Source organism: Spermophilus citellus, assembly GCF_964194105.1.
Source record: "Spermophilus citellus genome assembly, chromosome: 3".
In the NCBI taxonomy this organism is placed as follows: Eukaryota; Metazoa; Chordata; class Mammalia; order Rodentia; family Sciuridae; genus Spermophilus; species Spermophilus citellus.
Genome location: NC_138184.1, coordinates 1,643,512 through 1,666,029, shown reverse-complemented (window position 1 = coordinate 1,666,029; position 22,518 = coordinate 1,643,512). Strand labels below are relative to the sequence as shown.

Genomic DNA, 22,518 nt, shown 5'->3' with positions numbered 1-22,518 from the left:
CTGTCCCAGGCCACAGACTCCAGGCCAACGGAGACATACCCCTCAGAAGGGACATTCCTGGGGCCTAGAAGTCACCTCCCAGCAGCTGGGGACAAAGGCCAGCCTTGGGGAGGCTGGGCGGGAACCTCCTGTATTGTCCTTGGTGTTTTGCAACGTCCACACTTGTAAAATCCCTCCAAGACGACGAGGCAGGCGGGACTCCAGGACGGGGACGCGGTGTGCTCCTGTGGCCGGCAGGGTCCAGCGATCCTCCCTGAGTCGACACAGCGGGGCCACGGGTGCCCAGAAGTTGGGTCCAACATGGTTCCAGACGTGTCGGCGAGGGGTTCAGGTGACGCGGTGACTGGGGAGGGCCTCCCTGGAGTGGCGGGCCTCGTCCACCCAGGTAAAGGCCAGATGGAAGGAAGGGGCTGGTTCTCCCTGGAGCCAGAGAGCCCCCCTGCCCTGGCACTGGAGAGGGGACATCCGCTCTGCCCTGCCCTCAGACTCCGTGGGTCTGAGCAGGGTTCATCCTCTGAAACACAGCGGGAGTCCAGTCCGCTGTGGTCAGGAGGGAGGAGCTTCAACCTGACCACTGTGTTCAGAGGTGGCCCCGGGGCGATGAGGGTTGGACAAGGTCACTGAGGTGATTGGTGTGGAGCCCCCCCATCGGATCCTGGTGGCTTTATAAAAAGAGAAAGGGGAGCCCGGTGTAGTGGCCACACCTGTCGCCCCAGCTGTTCTGGAGGCTGAGGCAGGAGGGTCCAGTTCAAGGCCAGCCTGGGCAACTGCATCCAAAAAGGGCTGCCGTGGAGCTCGGCGGTGGCTGTTACCTAGCACGCACGAGTCCCTGTGTTCACACCCAGTCCTCACACACGCGCACACACACGTGTGCCCCCACATGCACCTCCACACACGCACACACGTGAATGCACTCAGACACACGCATGCACAGGCCCTCACCCCGCCGTGGCCGGAGGTGTGAGACTCAAAACACCTGTTTCTATCTCTGTCCCGAGGGGGACAGAGCCCAGGCACCCGACCCCGAGCCACGTCCCAGCACCTCCTAGCATTTTGTTTTGAGAGGTGTCTCAGGAGCCACGGTCCTCCTGCGTCCAGTCTCTGGGGCTGCCCGTGGCCCTGCTGCTGGCCTGGTGTCACAGGGGAACTCTGGGTGGTTTTGGTGGGTTTCCCTGCGATGACAAAGGCCAGGGCTTCCCCAGACCCTCTCTTCAGGTGGCGAGGCCCCCGAGGGCTGCAGCTCTCAGCCCAGCGCCTGGCCAGGAGCACGTCCAACAGCAGTGTGGACAGTGGGGGCGGCCCTGAGCCACCAGGCCCAGCAAAGCTGCTCCTCCTGCTGACCCGTGTGCCGGCGACATAAGAGTGTGCTGCCTCGACCACTCAGGCCGGCCCCTTACCCAGGGCCTGAGCTCAGCTGGGACCCGCCCTACCCACGCTCTCATTTTCCTACACACACAGGGGAGCGTGGGAATGAGGCCCAGAGACCAGCAACAGTGATAAACAGGACAGTTTCCTCCAAGTAGAAATGCGTTTTCTCCTCTGAAAATTTTATCGCACTGAACTCACCTCTTCCTGTTGACCCTGTTGACCAGGACCACCGCGGGCGTGCGGGCGTGTGTATCGGGGGCTGCTGGTTATGCAGCACCAGCTGATGGATACACAGGTGTGGCGACACGCTGTTTCCTCCTTTAATGTCCTCCCCGTGGCAGTCCTCACTGTTTAGGGCTCTCCCCTCTCCTGCTAAAAGTCCTGCTCCCATCGCACACTCCCAAGGCGGTCCCTGCCTTTCTTCCTCACGCGAACTGCCTTGGCTCGCCACGGGCTTGGCTACTGATCATGTGTGTCCCGCTCTTCCGCCTCTCTGACCCCACACAGGGGGCACTTCCCTCCAGGCTCACCAGCCCAGCATCGACCACCTCCGATGGCACCTGGGATTACAGGTTCCCACCCAGGTTCCTGCATTCTGACACTCAGGCTCCGGAATCTGGACCCCCCAAATGCAGACCCCAGAATTCAGGTTCCATCAGCCATGCGACCAGCACGCTAGCTTCATAATAGAGGTTCGAAACATAGAAATGAACTAGTGATTTCAAATTAAAGAGACATGACTCTCGTTACCTTATTTGCCCAGTTCAGAGACTGCTCCTCCCAGCTCCTCCCTCCAGCCACAAGAGGCCGGCGAGAGAGGGGGAACACGCCAGGGAGTGAGCTTTTATTAGGGAACAAAAAATTCAGAGGAAAATTCCATCCAATGAAGGTCGAGGGGGGCAACATTCCCAGGTCAGGGTCAGTGATGGGTCTTGAGGTCAGTGGTCAGGCACACCCCCACACAGACAAGCCCTGGCACCTGCCGCAGGGTGGGGAAGGCTCTGACACAGTGTGTCTAAGCGCCTCACACCCAGCCAGGGAGGTAACTATCATGGGCGAGAACGGCTTCCCACAGTTCTAGGCTCCAAAATCAGGGTCCCCAAGACCCAGACTCCAGATTCTGGAACCCCAAGACCTAGGACTTCCGCATGAAGGCCTGGGTCTACACCAGATCCAGGATCCACTCCTCCAAGATCCAGATGCCAGAATCCAGGCCTCCCAGAGCTCCGGGCTCCGGAATTCAGATCCTGGAAGGCGATCTGGGCCGGGAACCAGCAGCAGCCGTTGGCCTGGGATTTTGAAGATCTGGCACCAAAACTCAGCCCTGCGTGGAGCAGAAGCACTGGGCCGGGCCGGCACCTGCCAGTGTGGGCACCTGCCTTGGGGACAGCTGTGCTCCCTGGCAGGTGCTGGAGCTGCACCATCTGCCCAACACCAAGGCCGCAGCCCTCCGTGGTGCCTCCTGGGACTTGGAGTCCGCCTGGGCGCAGCCCGCATCCAAGGCCTGGCCCTGTGGGGAGGGGACGAGGGGTCACTCAGACCATTGGACAGGGGCACCAAGCGCAGCCTGCCAGTGTCCTTGGAGGGCTGGGTGGGCAGGGTCCGGTTCCCAATGTGTCATCTGCAGGGTCCACACCAGGGACAGCTGCACTGTGACAGACATTTTGCTTGTCATGGCAGGAGGGAGGTGGCTCTGCCATCAAACAGGTGGAGCCCGCTCACACCCCACTGTGGGCAGGTCCCCTTCACCCACCCCCTGCCAGCAGCGCACAACTGGAGAAAGCCCACTGTGGAGACTGACCTCTCAAGTCGAACCTGCAGAGGCCACAGCGGTGGACTGAGCTCCCGCCTTGGGTCCCTGAGATCCGGCCACACAACCAAACTGCACGTCCCATCAGCCAGTTTCCCCCAAACCCAGGAGCTTCAAAGCAACCAACCCACAGGGCCCAGTCAACCTGAACAGGCTGCTGAGCAAGCCCCTGCTCGGACCCCGCAAGGGAGTCATTTTGCACCCACCAGGGCCTCCTTTCTGCAGACAGGACTTGACTCCCAGGCGCCTCTCTATTCAGATGGCTGCTGGCAGAAGCCAATGACATCATCCCACTGGATTCTGTGACGTCCTGCTCTTGGCCCTCCTTGCTGGGCCCTTCTATCTATGGCACTCTGTGACCTGTGGCTTTTCACGTCCGGCCTCTTCCCCTGAGCATGTTTGTGGGGTTCCTTCACCACCTCAATTTTCAGGAGTCCAATGAGGTAGTAAGGCTAGACCGGTGGGGAACCAGGCAGGAGTCAGCAGCCCAATGTCCCACAGTTGCTGAGGTGGGTTTGGTGGCTGGATGTGGCTCCCCTGTTGCTTTGAGTTGCCACCTAAGAACTGTAGATATTGGCGGGCTGCGACGTGGTAGTTGGATGCCTGCACACCCCACATCCCATCAAGTCGGGATTCAGAGCGTTTCATCTTTCCCCCTGGTACCGGGGATGGGACCCAAGGCTCTCCACCACCCTGCCACACCCCCAGCCCTTTTCTTCCGGAGACAGAGTCCTGCTGAGCTGCCCAGCAAGAAGGCCCCCTCCTGCCTCCCCGGGGAGCCGGGTGCCGCTGCCTGGCCTCCCGGCCTCCTGACCCTCCGCGTTGGGCGTCCGGGTCCCTCTCTCCAAGTCCTCCATAAAATGCACCATGTAAACGGTGCAACTGCCCCTGTTTTTGTGCTGGCCATCCACCCTCCCTCTGCCCCTCGCCACCCTGCCCTGGCCCTCAGTGACCCCTCTCCCCAGTACCGGCTGGGCCTCGGCACCGGCCAGGAGCGACACTGGCCCAGCTATTTTCGCTTCCGCACGTGAGAACATGCAGTATTTCTTGGCCTTCCTAGCGCACCTCCATGAACTGCTCCAGTCCACCTGTTTTGCGGGAGTGGCTCTTTAAGGAAGGCCTCAAGCAAGCGGTCTTTCCAGCGAAACCCCCGAGGGAGCAGGCGGGAGACTCCCAGCGCTTCCCCCGGGTTCCCGGCGCCCGGAGACTTCAACTCCCGGCGTGCCCCGCGCGGGGCGGTCGGACCACAACTCCCGGCGTGCCCCGCGCGGGGCGGTCGGACCACAACTCCCGGCGTGCCCCGCGCGGCGGCGGGCGGCGGCGGCGCCATCTTGCGCGGCGCGGATTGAATGAGCGCGCCGAGCCGGGGCCGCCGTCGGGAGCCGCGCAGGCCGCGAGCCGCCGCCGCCATGGCCTCGCCGCTGCCCGGCCGCGCGGGCGGGCCCGCCACGCCGCTGTCGCCCACGCGCCTGTCGCGGCTGCAGGAGAAGGAGGAGCTGCGGGAGCTCAACGACCGCCTGGCGCACTACATCGACCGCGTCCGCGCGCTCGAGCTGGAGAACGACCGGCTGCTGCTCAAGATCTCCGAGAAGGAGGAGGTGACCACGCGCGAGGTACGCGGCTCCCGGGGCGGGGGGCCTCGCGGCGGTGCTGGCCGGGGCTGTTCCGGGACCTGCGGGAGCTCGAGGGGCGGGCCCCGGCCGGCGGGCCGCGGGGTCTCGGGGGACCGGCCGGGAGCGACTGCGGCCCGCGGTGGTCGGGGGTGCCCCTGGTGAGAGGGGCGTTTGGAGGGGTCCCTGAGGGACAGGGGCAGAGAGCAGACCGCGCACCGGGGAGGAGGCCGTCGGGGGACTCCCAGCAACAGGTGCCGCGGGGCAGGGGTGCAGCCCGGGCCGCCCTCCAGGGAGGGGTCCTGGGGGCTTGGGCGCGCCACCTCGGTGGCCCGGTAGACCCAGGTGTGCAGGAGGAATCTGGGCGCTGCACTCTCCTGGGGAAACGGGGCGGCCGGCCTCTGGGACCTGGAGGGAGGCTCCACAGTGGTCCCGGAGCTCAGGGACTTTGGAGGGACCCTGGGGTGGGAGCTGGGAGGCTGGAGTGGGTGGGCCTGCAGAGGGGTGGGGATCTGAGGAATGGGCTCTGATGGGGACTCCCCGGGTCCCATGGGGAATCTGGGTGGCGCGGAGCTTGGCCTGGAGGACAGCACTGGAGGGGTAGGCACTGGGTGTCCATCCAACCCAGAAGGAGGCTTTGGGCTCTGGAAGTTCTACCCTGGGGGTGGTGAGGGCTGTCTCTCCAGGGTCCTGGGTGGGGTCTGTCCTGGGGTGGGGATGCTGTCCCCTGCCATCCCCTGGAAGCTCTTTTCTCCCTCCCATCCACCATTCGCAGTCCAAGGGCAAGTCAACACAGAGGGCAGGAGCAGCACCCACTACTTAGTTTCTGTTCTGAGGTTTGGGTCCCTGAGTCCCAGGGTCTCATCCTGAGAGCTGCCACTGAAACCTAGATTTACCAGGGGCCCTGCCTTCCCCCTCTGGAGTGGGGGTGAAGTGGGGGGCTTCTGGGGAAGCTGGGTTAGGGCAAGGTGGGTTTCTGGGAGCTACCTCCCCTGGGGTGGTGGTTAGTGGGGCCACAACAGAATAGGTGTTTTACAAAATGAAGTAATAACACAGGACAGTGCCCAGAGGCATGTATATCCATGTTCTGCTGGATGGAGCTGGGTGCAGGGATGCTAAAACACAAAAAGCTGCTTGGTGGAGGGGAAGGAGCTGGAAGGGTGGTGGTGCCACCCTTGGGTTGCCCATCCAGGTTCCCTTTTGTTTCCCCGTCCTGTGCTGGGGATGGAACCCAGGGCCTTCACGTGTTGGTCAGGTGCTGACCACAGACTGCTGAGCTGCATCCCTAGCTCGCTCTCTCCTTTTTTTTTCCTAATTTTTTTTAGTTGTAGATGGACACACATGCTTTTATTATGTGGTGCTGAGGTTGGAATCCAGTGCCTTAGACATGCCAGGCGAGTGCTCTCCCACTGAGCCCCAGCCCCCAGCTCTTTTGGAGACAGCATCTCCCTAAGTTGCTCAGACAGGCAGTCCTTCTGCCTCAGCCTGCCCAGTTGCTTGGGATTACATGTCCGGCACCTGCTTTTTAATCTGCATGACTGGACAGGCTTCAGCCTCTTTGAGCCTTGGTTTTGCCATCTGTCCAGTGGGGGCAGAGTTGTCCCAACTTGGCAGGGCCACCCCCTGGGCAGCACATGCTATCCTCAGGACAGGAGCCTGGTTCCTGCCTGGCAGAGTGGCTTGGCATTCAGGGTTGCAGCTGTCTCTTGTCTTTGGACCTCTGTTGTCCCACGAACCTCTGGGTCTGGCAAGCATACAGGAAGTGCTGTGCTGGCCCCCACTGGAGGTCTACCCGAGGGAACCTGATCCAGCCATCAGTGTCCAGGTGTGGCTTTGGTGTTTGTTTCTCAGTCCTGTAAAGGGGAGCAAGAGGCGCTGTGCAGGGGGGGTGGGTGACGTGCTGCCTCATCCTTAGCACTAGCTGCAGTGTTGGGGAGAGCTTGGGGCTGATAGTGCCCCTGTCACACTATAGCTGGTAGTGCCCCTGCAGGGATGCTGGGGGCGGTCCTGTGGGGTCCAAAGGCTGTGGACCCACTAAGGAGTACTGGGGTGCCATGCAGTGTGCCCGCTTCGCCTCTGCAGCTCCTGGCACTTGGTGGAGGCTGCCTCCAGGGCCAGCTTGGCAGACTCTGGGGACCAGAGGTTGTCACAGCGGGGGGCCATGCTGCTCAGACCAGGATTGCCTTCCACAGTGTCAGACTCAGACCTGGATGAGATGGGATTAGGCGTCCCCTGAGGGTGCCTGCAGAGCTGTAGGAGCTGGCAGGCAGGGCTGTGAGGTGTCTGAGCCCTCCTGCCCACACACCTTGTGCACACCTTCCGCTGTCCTTACAGAAACCAGTGCTGGGCTTGGTGTGGATTCTGGACCTGCCCCGGGCTGCCTTGGTTGGTGTTGTTTTGGTGGAGTGGCCAGTGCCACTATGGGTGGCCACATGCGCCTGGCCCTGCAGGCTCCAGATCAGAGTTTGTTGGAGAAGGATCTCGGGGTGGGGGGGTATGGGAACCCGTGCCTGTGCAGGTGTGGGGTTCCCAGATGTGGGGGCGGTGCTGCAGGAGCTGGGAGGAACTTGGCCTGGGCTTTCTCCCCCACCTGGCCTGCCCCGTGTTCTGCTGGGGGACTGGGGCTGGTCTCCAGTGACTCTCCAGCAGAGGCGCGCCACCCTGTGTCCATGCTGTCCAGGGAAAGAAAGCCCACTGGGTTGTCTGGACCCCACCTTCGGGCCAGTGCATGCTCCCACAGTTGCTGGGATTCCTCAAGCATGGCAGGATCCCGTGAAAGACAAGTCAAATGGCCAGTGTCCTGGTGTCCAGGGCAGGGGGCGGGTGGCCCTGCCAGGAGCGCACCTGTTTCCACCCTCCTGGCTCTGCAGGTCGGGCCAACCATAGGGCCTCCATCTCCTCCACTCAGCTGTGGCTGAGGGTGGAGCCACTGCAGGCGATGCAGAGTGGACAGCCGGCAGAGCCCTGTGCCCATGGGGCTCCCTGTGCACCTGGAGAGGTGCCGGTCTCCTGTGGCTGTCCAAGCAGGTGGGGCGGAGATGGCCTCATCAAGGCAGCGTGGCTTGTGCAGACCTCTGATGGCCTCCCCATGCCCGTTTCCGCCCCAGGGCCCTGTCTAGGACCTGACATGCCCCGGGGCATCCCATCTCCTTGGATTCTTCTGTTTCCCAGACTCGTTTTGGGTGCCCTGGACAGCCCTAAACAGGATGGGTCAGGGTTTGTAGGTTGCCCTCGCTCGTTGGGGGAGGTAGATAACATTTTGGTGGAATGTTTTTTAAAATAAGCAAAATTTGAAAACCCATGATGAATAAAGTTATCAAAAGTCTAAACACACGCATGTCCGAGTTGCTGGTGTGCCCAGCGCTGAGCTTGTCTTTGCTGGTAACTGGTGGCCCACGTCCTGGAGTGGTGAGGGAGTGCAGGACTGGGGCGGTCCAGTGGGCAGTGTGGGCACGGAGGTGATGTGCGCTGATGCCGTGTGCCAGCTCCGCCATGTAACAAGGCCTGAGGACAGGATGGGTCCCTAGTGACCTCAGACCTCCTACTAGGCCACCCTTTAAGGTTCCATCCTCTCCCAGTAGCTCCAGTCTGGGACCAGGCCTTTAACACATGGGCCTTTGGGGACATTGGGGACCTAACCTAGCACCCTTCTCTGGGTGCTCTGTCACACCACCCCTGGGCTGGGAGGTGGGGTTGGGGGCAGAGAGCAGGGTTGTGCATGTGCATGTGCCTGGTTGGGGCCGGAGTGGCACTTTTGTCAACCCAGAGCTCATTCTCCAAGTTAGCTCCCGGGAAGGAGCTGAGGGTGGCCCCAGATGGCCTCTGGGCAGAGGCAGGGAGAGGGTGGCCAGAGCCTCGGAGGCCGGGCGTGCTCTGTCACCCACACCATGTCCCGCAGACTTGACATGCCCTGAGCCCAGGGGTCCGGAGGAGGCCCTTCCTGTGTCTGGGCAGTGGGCCTGGCCACCCTGGCATGGGGCGGGGGGGGCTGGAGCTGCTGCCGTCAGTCCTCTCCGGGTGCCCTGGGTGCCCTAGCTTGGCCTTCAGAGTCCACTCAGTCCCAAGCAGCCTGGCTCCATCTGACCCCACAGCTGTCAGCACAGGCCCCGAGGTCGCCACGTGGGCTGAAGCCAAGCACGGTCCTGCTGTGACGCAGCCCTGCGTGTGCGCTCGCCCAGGTGAGCAGGGCTGCATCCCAGCGCCCAGGGACAGCCCTCCTCAGTGACCAGGTCTCTTACTTTTTGTCCTGGGTGTCGAATCCAGGAGCCCTTAGCCCCTGGGCCGCACCCCAGCACTCTTCATCTGGAGTCAGGCTCTCACTGAGGGGCCCAGGGAGTCCTGAGCTGCTGGGGCTGCGGGAACGCTCAGCCTCCGAGCCGAGCCGCTGGGAGCACAGGGTGTGCGACCGCACCCGGCCTCCAGTGCCGGCTTCTAGGACCTGCTCCTCACCCCAAGGAGAAGCCAGCCTTCCCAGCCCTGTACCCAAAGGCCACATCCTGCCTCTGGACTCTCCTGTCCTGGTGTCTCCTGTCACTGGGTCACAACCATGGCCTTGTGTATCTGGCTGTCCTCAGGTCCAGCCATGCTGCAGCTTTGTCACTTTGCTCCTGCCTGTGGCCGAGGGACGCTCCAGGTATACGGGCCATCTGCCCGTCTGTCAGTGGACGCCTGGGCCTCAGGCTCTGGTGGTTGTGAGAGCTGCCCAGCGAGCACTTGGGGGGTCTCCTGGCGGGTGCTCTCCCTTGGGAGGTGCACCCTCGGGGGGGCAGGGGGCTGCTGGGTCAGGGGCTCCCTGGCTTCCCAGGGAGCTGCCCCGTCCCACACCTGTGGCTGTCAGTCTTCGTGACCGACGGCCAGCGGGTGTGAGGTGGAGCTCGCTGCGGTCGGGCTCACATACTTCGGAACACATTAGCGCGTAGCTTCGCGTGTACAGCAGGGGACAGGGCACGAGGGCCCGCAGGCAGCCAGTTCTGCTCCCCTGGCACACAGGGCTGGGACGGGACTGAGGTGGCTGCCTGCAAAAGCCTGTGTACCCAGTACCCCCACAGGCCCCCTCTAGGGACGGCGTGGGTGGCCTGGCTCCAGCCACCGGCTGGTGTCCCCAGCGGCTGGCTCAGGTAGCCTGGAGGAACCCTGCTCCTCCCTGGCCTGCTGGTGGCTCGTGCTTGTCTGTGGAGAGGTCTCTGGTCCCAGGGCCCAGTGAAGGCAGGGCCAGTGCCGAGCCAGGACCCCAGCCTGAGGACACCAGCGCAGCCGCGGGAGGGAGGCGGCCCGCTGCCTCCAGAGGGTCCTGTCTTGTCAGCTTTTGTGCTGCTGCAGCCGAAAGGCTGGCACACTGAGGGGGAAAGGGGACGCCCGGCTCGGGACTTCACAGGTCTCAGTCCACAGACAGGCGCTGTCCCTGGGTGGGCGGGAGGCGGGGAGGGACGCGGCTCGGTGCTGACTAGGAGGCCTGAGAGTCCACTCTCCAGATAGACATGCACCCCGAGGTGCACCCAGGACCCACCCAGGTCACCCGGGGCCCCCTCCTCAGCCTCACCCCGCCTCCAGGTCACCCAGGTCACCCAGTTGGGGTGAGAACACTGATGGGGGAAGGGACTCATGACCCATCGTGTCCCCTCTGAACCTTCTAGCACGGTCTCACGTGAGCTTTCGGGGACCCCTCACCTCCAGACCTTAACAGGGCCCATGTCCCCCCGTGTGGAGGGACACAGGCCCCGCAAAGCAGCAGAGTGGCTTTGTGGCCAGGTACTTCTGGAGAAGAGGCAGTGTGGTGTCAGACCAGTGGTGCCGAGCTCAGGCAGTGGGACCCAGGACCAGGTTTGGGGACGCTGGTGGCTTTCATGATTGGGGAGTTACTGGCACGGAGTGGACGAAGGCCAGGGACACTGCTCAGCACCCTGCAGTGCCCAGGACGGCACCTCAGAGAATGACCTGGGCCCTTGTCCACAGTGCCCAGGGGTGACCCTTGGTCATGTGTTCCCCCAATTCTTGGATTTTGGAAGCTGAGAATGTGAAAAATGTATGTGACGTGGCCGTGACTGCTGCCCAGGGGCTCGAGTATCCAGAGGCGGTTGGTCCTCGCTGTCCCAGGAGGCCGGCTGAGGCCTGTTTTCCTGTGGGTCAGGTTCCCTCTGGGCATGTGGTGCTCCGGGCATAGGTGAGTCCAGGGCCTCTGGGCGCCACCTGTCCCCTGAGCTGGGGTGTGGGAAGGGAGACAGATCATTCCAGAAGGGGTCACAGTGGGGGGGCTCCTGGGCCCTGGCTGTTCAGCTTTCCTGCTGGAGAGTCTGCCCCTTGCTGCCCGACAGGGCACTGGGCCCCGCGTGAGCCGGGTGACGTGGGGCAGCACCCTGGCCGCCGCTGTCTTGCCGGGTGTGCTGTGCCTGGGGCAGCTGAGGGCCTGGGCGCTGCGTTGCGCTCCCCCCACCGTGCGCTGTCTCACAGGTGAGCGGCATTAAGGCGCTGTATGAGTCGGAGCTGGCGGACGCCCGCAGGGCCCTGGACGAGACTGCCCGGGAGCGCGCCCGGCTGCAGATCGAGATGGGCAAGCTGAGCGCGGAGCTGGAAGAGGTGCACAAGAGGTAGGAGGGCCGGGGGCTGGCCTGTGGCCTGGACACTAGCGGGTGACTGGGCGGCTGAAGCTGGAGAGGGGGGCCGAGGCGACCTGGTCTCACGCTGTGCACAGCCTCACTTAAACCAGGGACACGCAAGGACAGTAGCTCCTTGGACAGGCCCTGTGTCACAAGGTCCTGTTGGCCTCCGGCGTGTGACCCTGGGCTTTTGGGTGGGGGGGCTTGACTTCCCTCAGTTGACAGCTCTTACTGGAGTTGGGCTCTGCAGGCATTTCTGTGTCACCACCCACAGGTCCCAAGTGCTCTGAGCAGGAGCCCGTGGGGTGTCTCCACCCCAGAGTGCTCCCCCCAGAGCTGCTCCTCCCCAGAGCTGCTCCCCCCAGAGTGCTCCCCCCAGAGTGCTCCCCCCCGAGTGCTCCCTCCAGAGCTGCTCCCCCCCAGAGCTGCTCCTCCTCAGAGCTGCTCCCCCCCAGAGCTGCCCCCCCCCAGAGTGCTCCCCCCCAGAGCTGCCGTCCTGTCCTCCTGCTTTGCCCCAGGCCTGGGTCAGCTTCAGAGGCACTTGTGGGCTTTTGCCGCTCCTTGCTGGTAGGAGGGTCATGTGGCCTCCTGGAGGGAGTTGCTCATCTGGGTGTCCCCAGAATTGGTGGTAACTCATCCACCTGGTTTGGGGATAGGCAGCTGGTGGCCTGAAGAAGAAAAGTGCTGCTAGTGGCCTGAGAGCCCGTGTTATGTCCAGGTTGAACTGTAGCCCAAGTAGTCACCGGGGGCCTCGTGGCCAGTGGTGCCTGGGCCCCGTAAGTGGTATGTGGGGGTTCCTATTCTTCATGGTGTCCCTTTGCCAGGAGAGGTTACCTTCCAGGTTGGCCCAGGCACCCCTCACCCTCCTGCCCAGGAACCAGGGCTCCAAGGGACCTTCTGAGTCCTCCCAGTGACCACGAGCCAGAGTTCAGGCATGAGCAAGGACAGATCACCTGGACCTTGCACGTTCCATTTGGTATCCCACCCGTCCCTCAGCTGGCAGCTGACTCCAGGTGGACACTGGGTGGCCATCAAGCTGCCCACCTCCGGGGAGCCTGCTTTGTGGTTAATAAGCAGGTTTGAGCCAGGTGCAGTGGCCACGCCTGTCATCCCAGCCACCCAGGAGGCTGAGGCTGGGGGGTCACAAGGTCTAGGCCAGCCCCTAAGATAGAAGGACTGGGTGTGGCAGAGGGAGACCCCTTCCCAGCCTGCAAGGGCTGGTTCTGCCCTGCGCACTCGCTGTGTGGTGTACACTGGAGGGGTCTGCACCACCTGGGAGCCACCCCATGGCCCCCGGACTGTCCACTTCAGCCTCTAATCTTGGCCCAGGGTGCTGCCCAGTGACAGAGCCCTTGCCTGGTGTGCGTGAGGCCCTGGGTTCTGTCCCTAGCACTGCAGCAGCAGCACTGAGTTTTATAGTATGTGAAGTTCACCTTAATTTGGAGGAAAAAATTGCTTTCAAATAGTAAATACCCTGGGCCTGACTTCTGACCTCTGACCTGGGTGTCCGTCCCCTGACCGCAGTTTCCTCAAGCTTTATGCCCAGCTTCCCTCAGTGATCACGACTCATCTGGTCACTGTCCCCAAACTCAGTCACCTTCCTAACAGGTTTGGTCTGGTGTTTTTCTTCTGCTAACAAATCAGTTGCCAGAGATCCATGGTGACAAAGGCAGATGGCCTCACGGAGGACGCCACCAGTGGGCCCGGCTCCTGGTGGCCCCAGGGAGCTCTTGCACCTGGTTGGAGCTGCGTCAGCCCCTTGGTGCTCAGAGGAGGGGCTGCCGCCATGGCCAGAACCCTGCTCTCTGCAGCGGGCTGCGGGACCTGCCCTTCCAGACCTGACTCCTCTGCTCCTGGCCGCCTGGCCCGGCTCCATCCTGCAGCCCAACCTCTAGTGCCACTGCTTCCAGTGGTGGGGGCCGCTCTGCGTGGCCTGCCCGCCACCAGCCCTGAGAGGCACGGCGTGTCCCGTGGGGGTTAGGCCAGGGCCAGGTCCCCTGCGTGGCCTCTCTGGCCCCTTCAGCCGAGGGCCTCCTCATGGCAGATGGCCACGCTGTCCCCTGGCTCACCTGGCCTCTTGACCTGCAGTGCCAGCAAGAGGGAAGGCGAGCTCTCGGTGGCCCAGGGCCGCATGAAGGACCTGGAGTCCCTGTTCCACCGGAGTGAGATGGAGCTGGCCGCCGCCCTCAGTGACAAGCGCAGCCTGGAGAGCGACGCGGCCGAGCTCCGGGCCCAGCTGGCCAAGGTAGACCCAGCTCCCAGGGCCGGGGCTCGCGGGAGGCGCAATCAGCACGTCCTCAGCCGCCACTCTGTCCCAGGCCGAGGACAGTCACGCCGTGGCTAAGAAGCAGCTGGAGAAGGAGACGCTGATGCGCGTGGACCTGGAGAACCGCTGCCAGAGCCTGCAGGAGGAGCTGGACTTCCAGAGGAGCGTGTTCGAGGAGGTGAGTCCGCCCGCGCCCCGGCCGCCGCCTCACTCTGTAAGGACACTGTTGTTGGACTGAGGCCCCGAGTGGTCCAGAACCCACCTGCTACCTGGGTCCTGCACAGAGACCTCTTGCCACCCAAGGCACGGCACAGGCTCTGGGGGTTGGGCCACCATTCACCCACCCCAGGGCCCCTCTCCCCGCCCAGCCACCTGCTCCCTCCCCACCACCTCCTAACGTGGTTCCTGGCTTCGTAGGACACTGGGGACAGGGGGCCTCAGGCAGATCAGCCAGGCTCCTGTGTCCTCTGGGGTGGGGCTGGGGTGCAGGGTCTGGCCCCCCTGGATTCTGCAGACGCCACCATCACAGAGCCCACTGTGTTGTCACAGCCCGTGGAATCCTTGGGCTGGGCCGGGCCGGGCGGGGCCACTTAGTGGTCACTGCCGGGAAGACCTGCCAGAGGAAGGGATGCCCGTGCAGCTGAGGGACCGTGCCCGGCTCCGGCCAGGCCCAGCGAGGGTACCAGTCACCACGCAGGCCTGCGTGAGAGGCAGCCCCGTGTGGGGACCTGTGAAGAGAGCCACGAGGGAGCCTGGACTCCTCAAGACGCCCAGGAGGGGACCTGAGGGAGGACCCACATCCCCGCAGGAACCCTTCAAGGCACCTGTGAGGGGACCCGCGAAGGAATCCATGAGGGACCCTGAGCCTGTGAGGGGACCTGCAAAGGAATCCGTGAGCGACCCTGAGCCTGAGAGGGGACCCGTGGAGGAATCTGTGAGGGACCCTGAGCCTGTGAGGGGACTCATGGAAGAATCTGTGAAGGACCCTGAGCATTTGAGGGGACCCATGAAGGAATCTGTGAGCGCCCCTGAGCATGTTGGGGGACCCATGGAGGAATCCATCAGGGACCCTGAGTGTGTGAAGGGACCCATGGAGGAATCCATCTGGGACCCTGATCCTGTAAGGGGACCCATGGAGGAATCCATCTGGGACCCTGATCCCGTAAGGGGACCCATGGAGGAATCCATCTGGGACCCTGATCCCGTAAGGGGACCCATGGAGGAATCCATCTGGGACCCTGAGCCCGTAAAGGGACCCATGGAGGAATCCATCAGGGACCCTGAGGCTGTGAGGGGACCCGTGATGGAATCCATGAGGGACCCTGAGCCAGTGAGGGGATCCATGGAGGAATCTGTGAGGGTCCCTGAGCCAGTGAGAGATCCTGCAAGGGAACCCCTTAAGGAACCTGAACCCGTGAGGGGACGTGTGAAGAAAGCCATGAGGGACCCCGAGCTCTTGAGGGGACCCGTGAAGAAAGCCATGAGGGACCCCGAGCTCTTAAGGGGACCCGTGAAGAAAGCCATGAGGGACCCCGAGCTCTTGAGGGGACCCGTGAAGAAAGCCATGAGGGACCTCGAAGTCTTTAGGGGACCCGTGAAGAAAGCCATGAGGGACCCCGAGCTCTTGAGGGGACCCGTGAAGAAAGCCATGAGGGACCCCGAGCTCTTGAGGGGACCCGTGAAGAAAGCCATGAGGGACCCCGAGCTCTTGAGGGGACCCGTGAAGAAAGCCATGAGGGACCCCGAGCTCTTGAGGGGACCCGTGAAGAAAGCCATGAGGGACTCCGAAGTCTTTAGGGGACCCGTGAAGAAAGCCATGAGGGACCTCGAAGTCTTTAGGGGACCCGTGAAGAAAGCCATGAGGGACCCCGAGCCCTTGAGGGGACCCGTGAAGAAAGCCATGAGGGACCCCGAGCCCTTGAGGGGACCCGTGAAGAAAGCCATGAGGGACCCCGAGCCCTTGAGGGGACCCGTGAAGAAAGCCATGAGGGACCCTGAGCCCTTGAGGGGACCCGTGAAGAAAGCCATGAGGGACCCCGAAGTCTTTAGGGGACCCGTGAAGAAAGCCATGAGGGACCCCGAGCCCTTGAGGGGACCCGTGAAGAGACCCCTGAGGGGACCCGTGAAGAGACCTTTGAGGGGCCTTGGGAAGACCCCCTTGAGGGAGCCGCTGAGGGGACCTGTGGGAGGACCCCCTAGGGGAGCCGCGAAGAGACCTGGGGTGACTCCGACTCCGCACAGCGGAGCCGCGCAGGCGCCCAGGAAGGGCCCCCGCAGGAGGGGCGCCGAGGAGCGGGCACACCGGGTGCAGGTGGGTGTCTGCCCGGGCGCCCTCAGACGGTCCCTCTAGGCCGGCAGCCCCCAGGGCTCTGACTCTGCCCAGGCAGGTCTCCTGGTGTGGCCAGCGAAGATGCCTGGCTGGGCCCACTGCCATCGTCCCATCCCGGCCTCTGTCGAGGCCCAGGCCTCTGGCTCGAGCCATTCGTGGTCTTTTGTGTGCTGGGTGTCCTGGGGACTGGACCCGGGCACTCACCCACCATCCCCCAGTCGCAGCCGTGTCCTTATCCCGCAGCCATCGATGGCCGTGTCCTTTGAGCCTTTCTGCGGGGCTAAGGTCCTCTGGCCTCCCGTGCTAGGCAAGCTCCTTACTGCTGAGCCCCAGCCGACAACCTGTTTTACTGTCAAAGACCGACTTTAAAGAGAAGTGATCCCCAGGTGATATAAAGTTCAGCTTTTTTAAAAATGCAGAATTAAGTGTTTTTAGAATCAATTCTTCCCATTAATTCCAGAACATTCCATCAGTCCAAAAGGAAGCCCAGACCATGAGCATCCCCCATCCCTCGTAGCCCAGCGCCTACGAGTCCACATCCGTCTCTGGCTCTGTCACTTGTCTGTCGGGCTCTCAGCACCAGGTCCTCAGCCCGTGTGCAGTGCAGCCGTGTCACCTGGCTCCTGCTTGTGGCTGAGTGACACTCCGGGTGGATGGCCACACTGTGGTCCTTCGTCCACCCATGCCCATTTGGACTGTGTCCACTCTTTGCTGGTCAGCAGGGCTGCTCCTGTGAACATTTGTGAACAAATAGCAGGGAGACGCCTGGAGCTTCTGAGGTTTGGTGTGAGAGAGAGACGGGGCCACTGCGGAGTCCATCAGCGAGCCGCACCCCAGCTGTTTTTATTTACTTTGAGCCAGGGTCTGGCCTTGGACTTGAGAGAGGCACTTTTAAGCACTCGGGCTTTGCGCTTGGGGTGTGGGACGGGGGCGTGGGCACAGCAGGGCTGTGGGCTGCTCCCCTGGGCCCCTGCCTTCCTCCTGGGCTCTCAGTGGCCACCTCAGAGCCACAGTGCTGCAGGACCGCGGGCTTTGTCGCCACGTAGGAGGTGCGGGAGACGCGGCGGCGGCACGAGCGGCGCCTGGTGGAGGTGGACAGTGGCCGGCAGCAGGAGTACGATGAGCGCCTGGCGCGGGCCCTGGAGGAGCTGCGCAGCCAGCAGGAGGAGCACGTGCAGCTCTACCGCCTGGAGCTGGAGCAGACCTACCAGGCCAAGGTGCGGCCCTGCCCCCGGCCTCACTTCCCCATCTCCCCATCCCCGGCCTCACCTCCCCGTCTCTCCTAGCTGGACCACGCCAAGCTGAGCTCTGACCAGAATGACAAGGCAGCCAGTGCTGCCCGTGAGGAGCTGAAGGAGGCCCGCATGCGGGTCGAGTCCCTCAGCTACCAGCTCTCCAGCCTCCAGAAGCAGGTGAGGCCCGTGTCCTGTGTCCTGCCTTGGGACCGGGCTGGGCGGGGGCAGCCTTGAGGGCTGAGCGCTGACCGGGCCAGCTCCGGAGCCTGTTCTACAGCCCAGCCTCTGTCCCTACTGTGCTGGGGGGCCTGCTCGCCTGCTGTCCCAGCAGGGGCAGCCCCGGAAGAGGCTGGGCTGACCTGGCCACCTGCCCCTCCCAGGCCAGTGCTGCTGAGGACCGCATCCGAGAGCTGGAAGGGGCCATGACTGGGGAGCGGGAGAAGTTCCGGAAGATGCTGGACGCCAAGGAGCAGGAGATGATGGAGATGCGTGATGTGATGCAGCAACAGCTGGCCGAGTACCAGGAGCTGCTGGACGTCAAGTTGACCTTGGACATGGAGATCAGCGCCTACCGCAAGCTCCTAGAGGGCGAGGAGGAGAGGTGGGCGGCAGGAGCAGGGGGTCGTGGATCCTGGGCCTGGCGTTTTCGGGGCCACCAGTCATACCTCTCCACACTGCCCTTAGGCTGAAGCTGTCTCCCAGCCCCTCCTCACGGGTCACCATCTCACGGGCCACCTCGAGCAGCAGCAGCAGCATGTCCACAGCTGGGCGTTCAAGCCGAAGCAAGCGCCGGCGTCTGGAGGCGGAGGAGCCCCCAGGCAGCGGCTCAAGTGGCATTGGCTCGGGCAGCATGGGCTCGGGCAGCAGCAGCAGCTTCCGCCTGGCCCAGCAGGCCTCGGCCACCGGCAGCGTCAGCATCGAGGAGATTGACCTGGAGGGCAGGTTCGTGCAGCTCAAGAACAACTCGGACAAGGTGAGCTGCTGGGCAGGGCACAGCCCTGTGCCGCGTACTGGTGGCCTGCGGGTCACCTGTGTGTGTGTCCCTTCCAGGATCAGTCCCTGGGGAACTGGAGGATCAAGAGGCAGGTCCTCGAGGGCGATGAGATCGCCTATAAGTTCACACCCAAGTACGTCCTGCGGGCCGGCCAGACAGTCACGGTAGGTGCATCAGGGAGGGGCAGGTGGGAGGCTGGCAGCGGCCTCAGCTGGGTGCTGCAAGGCCCAACTCTGCCCCAGGGTCAGCTATGGGTCGTGGAGAGGTGCCAGGGCTGAGTCCTGGCTGTTTGGGCTGGTGGGCACGGGGGACCCCCATCCATGAGCAAGCCCAAGTGAGGCTGCAGTGCTCGGGCACTGAAGGGCCTCAGGCTGGGCACCAGGTGCTGTCCACATCCAGATCCAGAAGACTGAGCAGGGCGTTCTTGGGTTGACAGGTGTGGGCAGCTGGTGCCGGGGTGGCCCACAGCCCCCCCGCCACCCTGGTGTGGAAGAGCCAGAGCAGCTGGGGCTCGGGCGAGAGTTTCCGCACTGTGCTGGTCAACGCTGATGGAGAGGTGGGTGTGAGCCTTTGGTGGGGTGCACCACGTGTCCCCACACCTGCCCTCCACGGGCCACAGTCCTGGGGTGGAGCCCGGGGCCATACCCGCAGCACGGAGGCTGCAGACCAGCAGTGACCCTGTCACACGGGACACTCCGGCCTCAGTGTTGAGTGTCGGTGGTCCTCATCTGGTGCAGGAAGTGGCCACAAGAGCAGTGAAGCAGTCTTCTGTGGTGCGGGAGAATGAAAATGGGGAGGAAGAGGAAGAGGAAGCCGAGTTTGGCGAGGAGGATCTTTTCCACCAGCAGGTAGTGACCCTGTGCCCACTTGCTGCCTGGGCAGAGCACCTGGGTACACACATGCGTGCACTCACATGCTTGTTGGGCTGCAGGGCCCGGATCCCGCCATCCCCTGGTGTACAGCCACCCAGGCAGGGCTGGGGTGGTATTCTTGCCTCCTTCCCGCTGTGCCAATTCTGTGACATCAGGGCAGCTGGCTGTGGGGTCCCCAAGACATGGGTGTCTCACGTCCCCTGGCTCAGGTGCCAGTTGCCTGCAGAATGCCTGGCACCAGAGTCGCAGCCAAGTTAGTGCTCGTTTAAAATACCTCTGGTTTGGGACATGGACGTGTGTAGCTCAGGGTAGTGGAGGGATGGAAGGTTCTAGAAATAGGGACCGGTAGCACACCCCCCCTCCTTGGGTAGCCCAGCCAGGCCTGCCTCCCGGGATGGGCCTCATGACTGCCATCCTTGCTTCCTTCCTCCCAGGGGGACCCACGGACCACCTCGAGGGGCTGCTGCCTGATGTAACCGAGCACTCGGCATCTACACACTGTTCCTCACCCAGAGCCACTGAAAACTATTTTTCTATCATTGGCTTTCCTTAGTCTTTGGTCTGTTTCTAGCTGGTTTTTAAGCAAACTGCCAACTCACGAGGGTCAGCATAGCCTTGACCTCACCTGGGCACACCTTGCCACTTCAGACTCCCACCCTCGCCATTCCACTGCCTTCCACCCCCGGGGGACCCTGGAGGCTGAGGGGCTGGGCCTGGGTGCTGTGGAGGGACAGAAACCACCCTGGGGGCTCAGGTGGACAGAATGTGAAAGTGTAGGATTCTATAGGATTCTTAGGACGCTTTTTAAAAACCAGATTCAGAATCCAGGTGGTGACCTGGGGGGGGCACTGTCACTGTCACATCAAGATTTGGTGGCTCCACTTCAGCCACCTGGAAGCCATCCTTGCGTTGAGTGCGTTGAAGTAGGGGCTGGCTGGGGCTGGGGGCGCACTCTGGCATAGCCAGGGCCTGCAGGGCTGGTCTGGCCTCCGTCCTATTGTGGGCAGCAGGCTGGGACTCTCTGACCTGGCTTTCTGGGCCTCAATTCTGAAGCTTTTCAGTTGCCACCCTGATCCTGCAGGGCTAGCAGGGCAGGAAAGGAGGACGCTCCCAAGACTGGTCAACACTGCTCAGAAGGGGACACTGCTGACCTCGGGATAAAGGTCATGAGTGTTAGAAAGCCGAGTGCATGACAGCTGATTCCCAGCCCTCCCAGAGGAGCATGGGTCTCCATCCTGGCCAGAGTCTGGGGGGAGGCCCCTGCTGCCTCCCATGTGCACGCGTCCATGCCGGAGCTTGTGAACTGCGAAGAAATGTTTCTCAGACATGCAGATGAAAATGGACTCCTGTCTCCCTGGCCCGAGTCCCACGCCTGGCTTTGCCCACCCAGCAGCCCCTTCTACAGTCACACTCACCTACTCCCTCATAGGCACATGTTATTTTTTTAGTGGATATTTATTTTTTTACATTTGTGAGTACGCAGGTTGCCAGGGCCACCAGGACAGGCAGATAGGTCATCCTCCCGGGGATGGCATGGGGTGGGGGACCTGTCCCCATGAGCATCCAGTCCTTCACATGGCTGACCTCCCTCGGAAAGTGCAGCTGGAGTTCAGACACTGATGCTGAGCCACGTTCGTGCGCTGTCCCCAGAAAGTAGCAGTCGGACACAAAACAGCCCTGCCCTACAGTCTGGACAGGTGTGGTGCTTCTCTGGTCATTGGCTGTGGCTGCCACCACCCTTGCTCCGGAGCCGTCCAGCTTTACTGTTTTCAGAAGTCCCTGGCCACACATGTGGTGACCACTGACAGTTCCTCGCAAGGTCCAGGCAGGGCAGGCTGCTGTCCGTGCTCAGCACCACTGCCTGTCCTGCTGTGGCCCGCGCTGCCGGCCGCCTGCTGGAGCCAGCCGCCCGAGGGGGTGGGCGCCAGGCAGAGTCCTGGGCTCCTGGAGCCCAGGTGCGTGACCGGCCCAATGCCCATCCCGGGCCAGCAGGAGGTGGTCTGTAGCTGAGCCCTCGGCGGACCTGGCCACCACTCTTGGGAGACGCGGGCCCTTTGGCGTGCGTGGCTGGGTTTTGAGCTGCGTGTCGAATGTGCGGCTTTGCTGTCCCCTTCCACTAGTTTGCGACGCACATTTTGTGACCAGTGACTTTTGTACGATTCTCCAATAAACACTGGTTTTAACCAGCGCAGAGTCGGGCCCACGAGGCGAGCGTCCGTCGTAACTCCGCCCGCCGCGCAGACCTCCTCTTGGCTGTTTGTAGACAGGTTCCCGCTCCGCCCCCGGGGCTCGGGTTACGCCCCCCGCGCGACGGGCCGGGGCGGGGCCTGGACGCGGAGCGACGCCGGGACTTAGGCCCCCGCGCGTGCGCGTAGGAATCCGCGCGGCCTTGTGGGAGTTACGGTGCGGGCTCCGTTTCCCGTGGTGCCCTGGGCGGCCCGGCTTCCGGCGGCTGTGGGTCGGCGCGCGCGGCCGCGGCCGGGTGGACTGCGAAGCCATGGAGAGCGGCTTCGGCTCGGATTTCGGGGGCTCCGGCGGCGGGAAGCTGGACCCGGGGCTCATCATGGAGCAGGTGAAGGTGCAGATTGCCGTGGCCAACGCGCAGGAGCTGCTTCAGGTACGGGGCCCGCGGGGCCGGGGTTGGGGGTGCCCCGGAGTGGCGTCGCGACTGAGGCCTCCGGTGTGTCCACAGAGGATGACCGACAAGTGTTTCCGGAAGTGCATTGGGAAGCCGGGGGGCTCCTTGGACAATTCGGAGCAGGTGAGACCCCATGCGGGGGTCTGGATCAGGGATCTCCGGGTCCCGCCGCGGGTGGCGAGGCGTCTGCGCGTGCGCGGGGTGGGGGTGGGGCCCCCGGAGCTGTTGCGCGTGCGCCGTTGCAGCCCTATGGCCTAGAGTTGGGGCGGGTGAACCGCTGCACACACGGCCAGAACCGAGCCTTGCGTCCTCTCCCCGCCCCCAGAAGTGCATCGCCATGTGCATGGACCGCTATATGGACGCCTGGAACACCGTGTCCCGCGCCTACAACTCGCGGCTGCAGCGGGAGCGAGCCAATATGTAATCAGGAGGCACGCCACCATCCGGGGAGTCCACCCACGGGAGTCGCCCACCCGGGCTCATATCCATCAACGTGCTTTCCGAGGCGGGAGCCAACGAGTGCATACTGCCCATGGTCTATGAGGGCGGCGCAGTGCAGGGACAGTTGAGGTGTGCCTCTGCCAGCGAGTGCAACTTGGGTCTGTGCCCTTCCCAAGGCCTGGGAATCCACGGCCTCTCTCTCGGAGTACCTAGGTTAGCCGCCTTTCCTGGGCCGAGAATCCTTTGTTTGGACCTCTTGTGCGGTGGGAGGTGGTCAGGCCCCACTCAAGTTGTGGTCTCTTGAGGATGGGCCAATAAATTGCTGACTGAGGGACAGAAAATCCCATGAATTTACTTCCTGA

General features: G+C 63.1%; 2 protein-coding genes and 1 long non-coding RNA gene across 6 annotated transcripts; 2 read left to right on the top strand and 1 right to left on the bottom strand.

The window, feature by feature from the left end:
- Nucleotides 1-2,190: 2,190 nt before the first annotated feature.
- Nucleotides 2,191-4,396, bottom strand: LOC308643920. 2 transcript variants are annotated; one of them, XR_014020846.1, is made up of 4 exons: nucleotides 4,147-4,396; nucleotides 3,385-3,742; nucleotides 3,170-3,289; nucleotides 2,191-2,878 (listed from the first exon to the last, which is right to left on the bottom strand). It is a non-coding gene; the product is annotated as an uncharacterized lncRNA (long non-coding RNA). The 2 variants fall into 2 exon arrangements; XR_014020847.1 differs by lacking the exon at nucleotides 3,385-3,742 and having other exon boundaries at nucleotides 4,147-4,390.
- A 75-nt stretch (nucleotides 4,397-4,471) lies between these two features.
- Nucleotides 4,472-19,756, top strand: LMNB2 (lamin B2). Of its 3 annotated transcripts, XM_081284400.1 has the most exons (14): nucleotides 4,667-4,791; nucleotides 10,741-10,948; nucleotides 11,236-11,372; nucleotides 13,470-13,626; nucleotides 13,700-13,825; nucleotides 14,456-15,958; nucleotides 17,023-17,193; nucleotides 17,263-17,388; nucleotides 17,592-17,812; nucleotides 17,896-18,184; nucleotides 18,262-18,369; nucleotides 18,642-18,761; nucleotides 18,943-19,053; nucleotides 19,512-19,756. In XM_081284400.1, the coding sequence occupies exons 3-14, from the start codon at nucleotides 11,332-11,334 to the stop codon at nucleotides 19,551-19,553; spliced, it is 3,015 nt and encodes a 1,004-aa protein (XP_081140526.1). In that variant the 5' UTR covers nucleotides 4,667-4,791; nucleotides 10,741-10,948; nucleotides 11,236-11,331; the 3' UTR covers nucleotides 19,554-19,756. The 3 variants fall into 3 exon arrangements, with proteins under 3 accessions (XP_081140525.1, XP_081140527.1, XP_081140526.1); XM_081284399.1 differs by lacking the exon at nucleotides 10,741-10,948 and having other exon boundaries at nucleotides 4,472-4,791; XM_081284401.1 differs by lacking the exons at nucleotides 10,741-10,948; nucleotides 14,456-15,958 and having other exon boundaries at nucleotides 4,479-4,791.
- A 1,741-nt stretch (nucleotides 19,757-21,497) lies between these two features.
- TIMM13 (translocase of inner mitochondrial membrane 13) lies at nucleotides 21,498-22,497 on the top strand. Its single transcript, XM_081285903.1, has 3 exons — nucleotides 21,498-21,694; nucleotides 21,770-21,838; nucleotides 22,041-22,497. Exons 1-3 carry the CDS (start codon nucleotides 21,575-21,577, stop codon nucleotides 22,137-22,139), a joined length of 288 nt encoding a protein of 95 aa, XP_081142029.1. The 5' UTR covers nucleotides 21,498-21,574; the 3' UTR covers nucleotides 22,140-22,497.
- The last annotated feature ends 21 nt before the right edge of the window (nucleotides 22,498-22,518 follow it).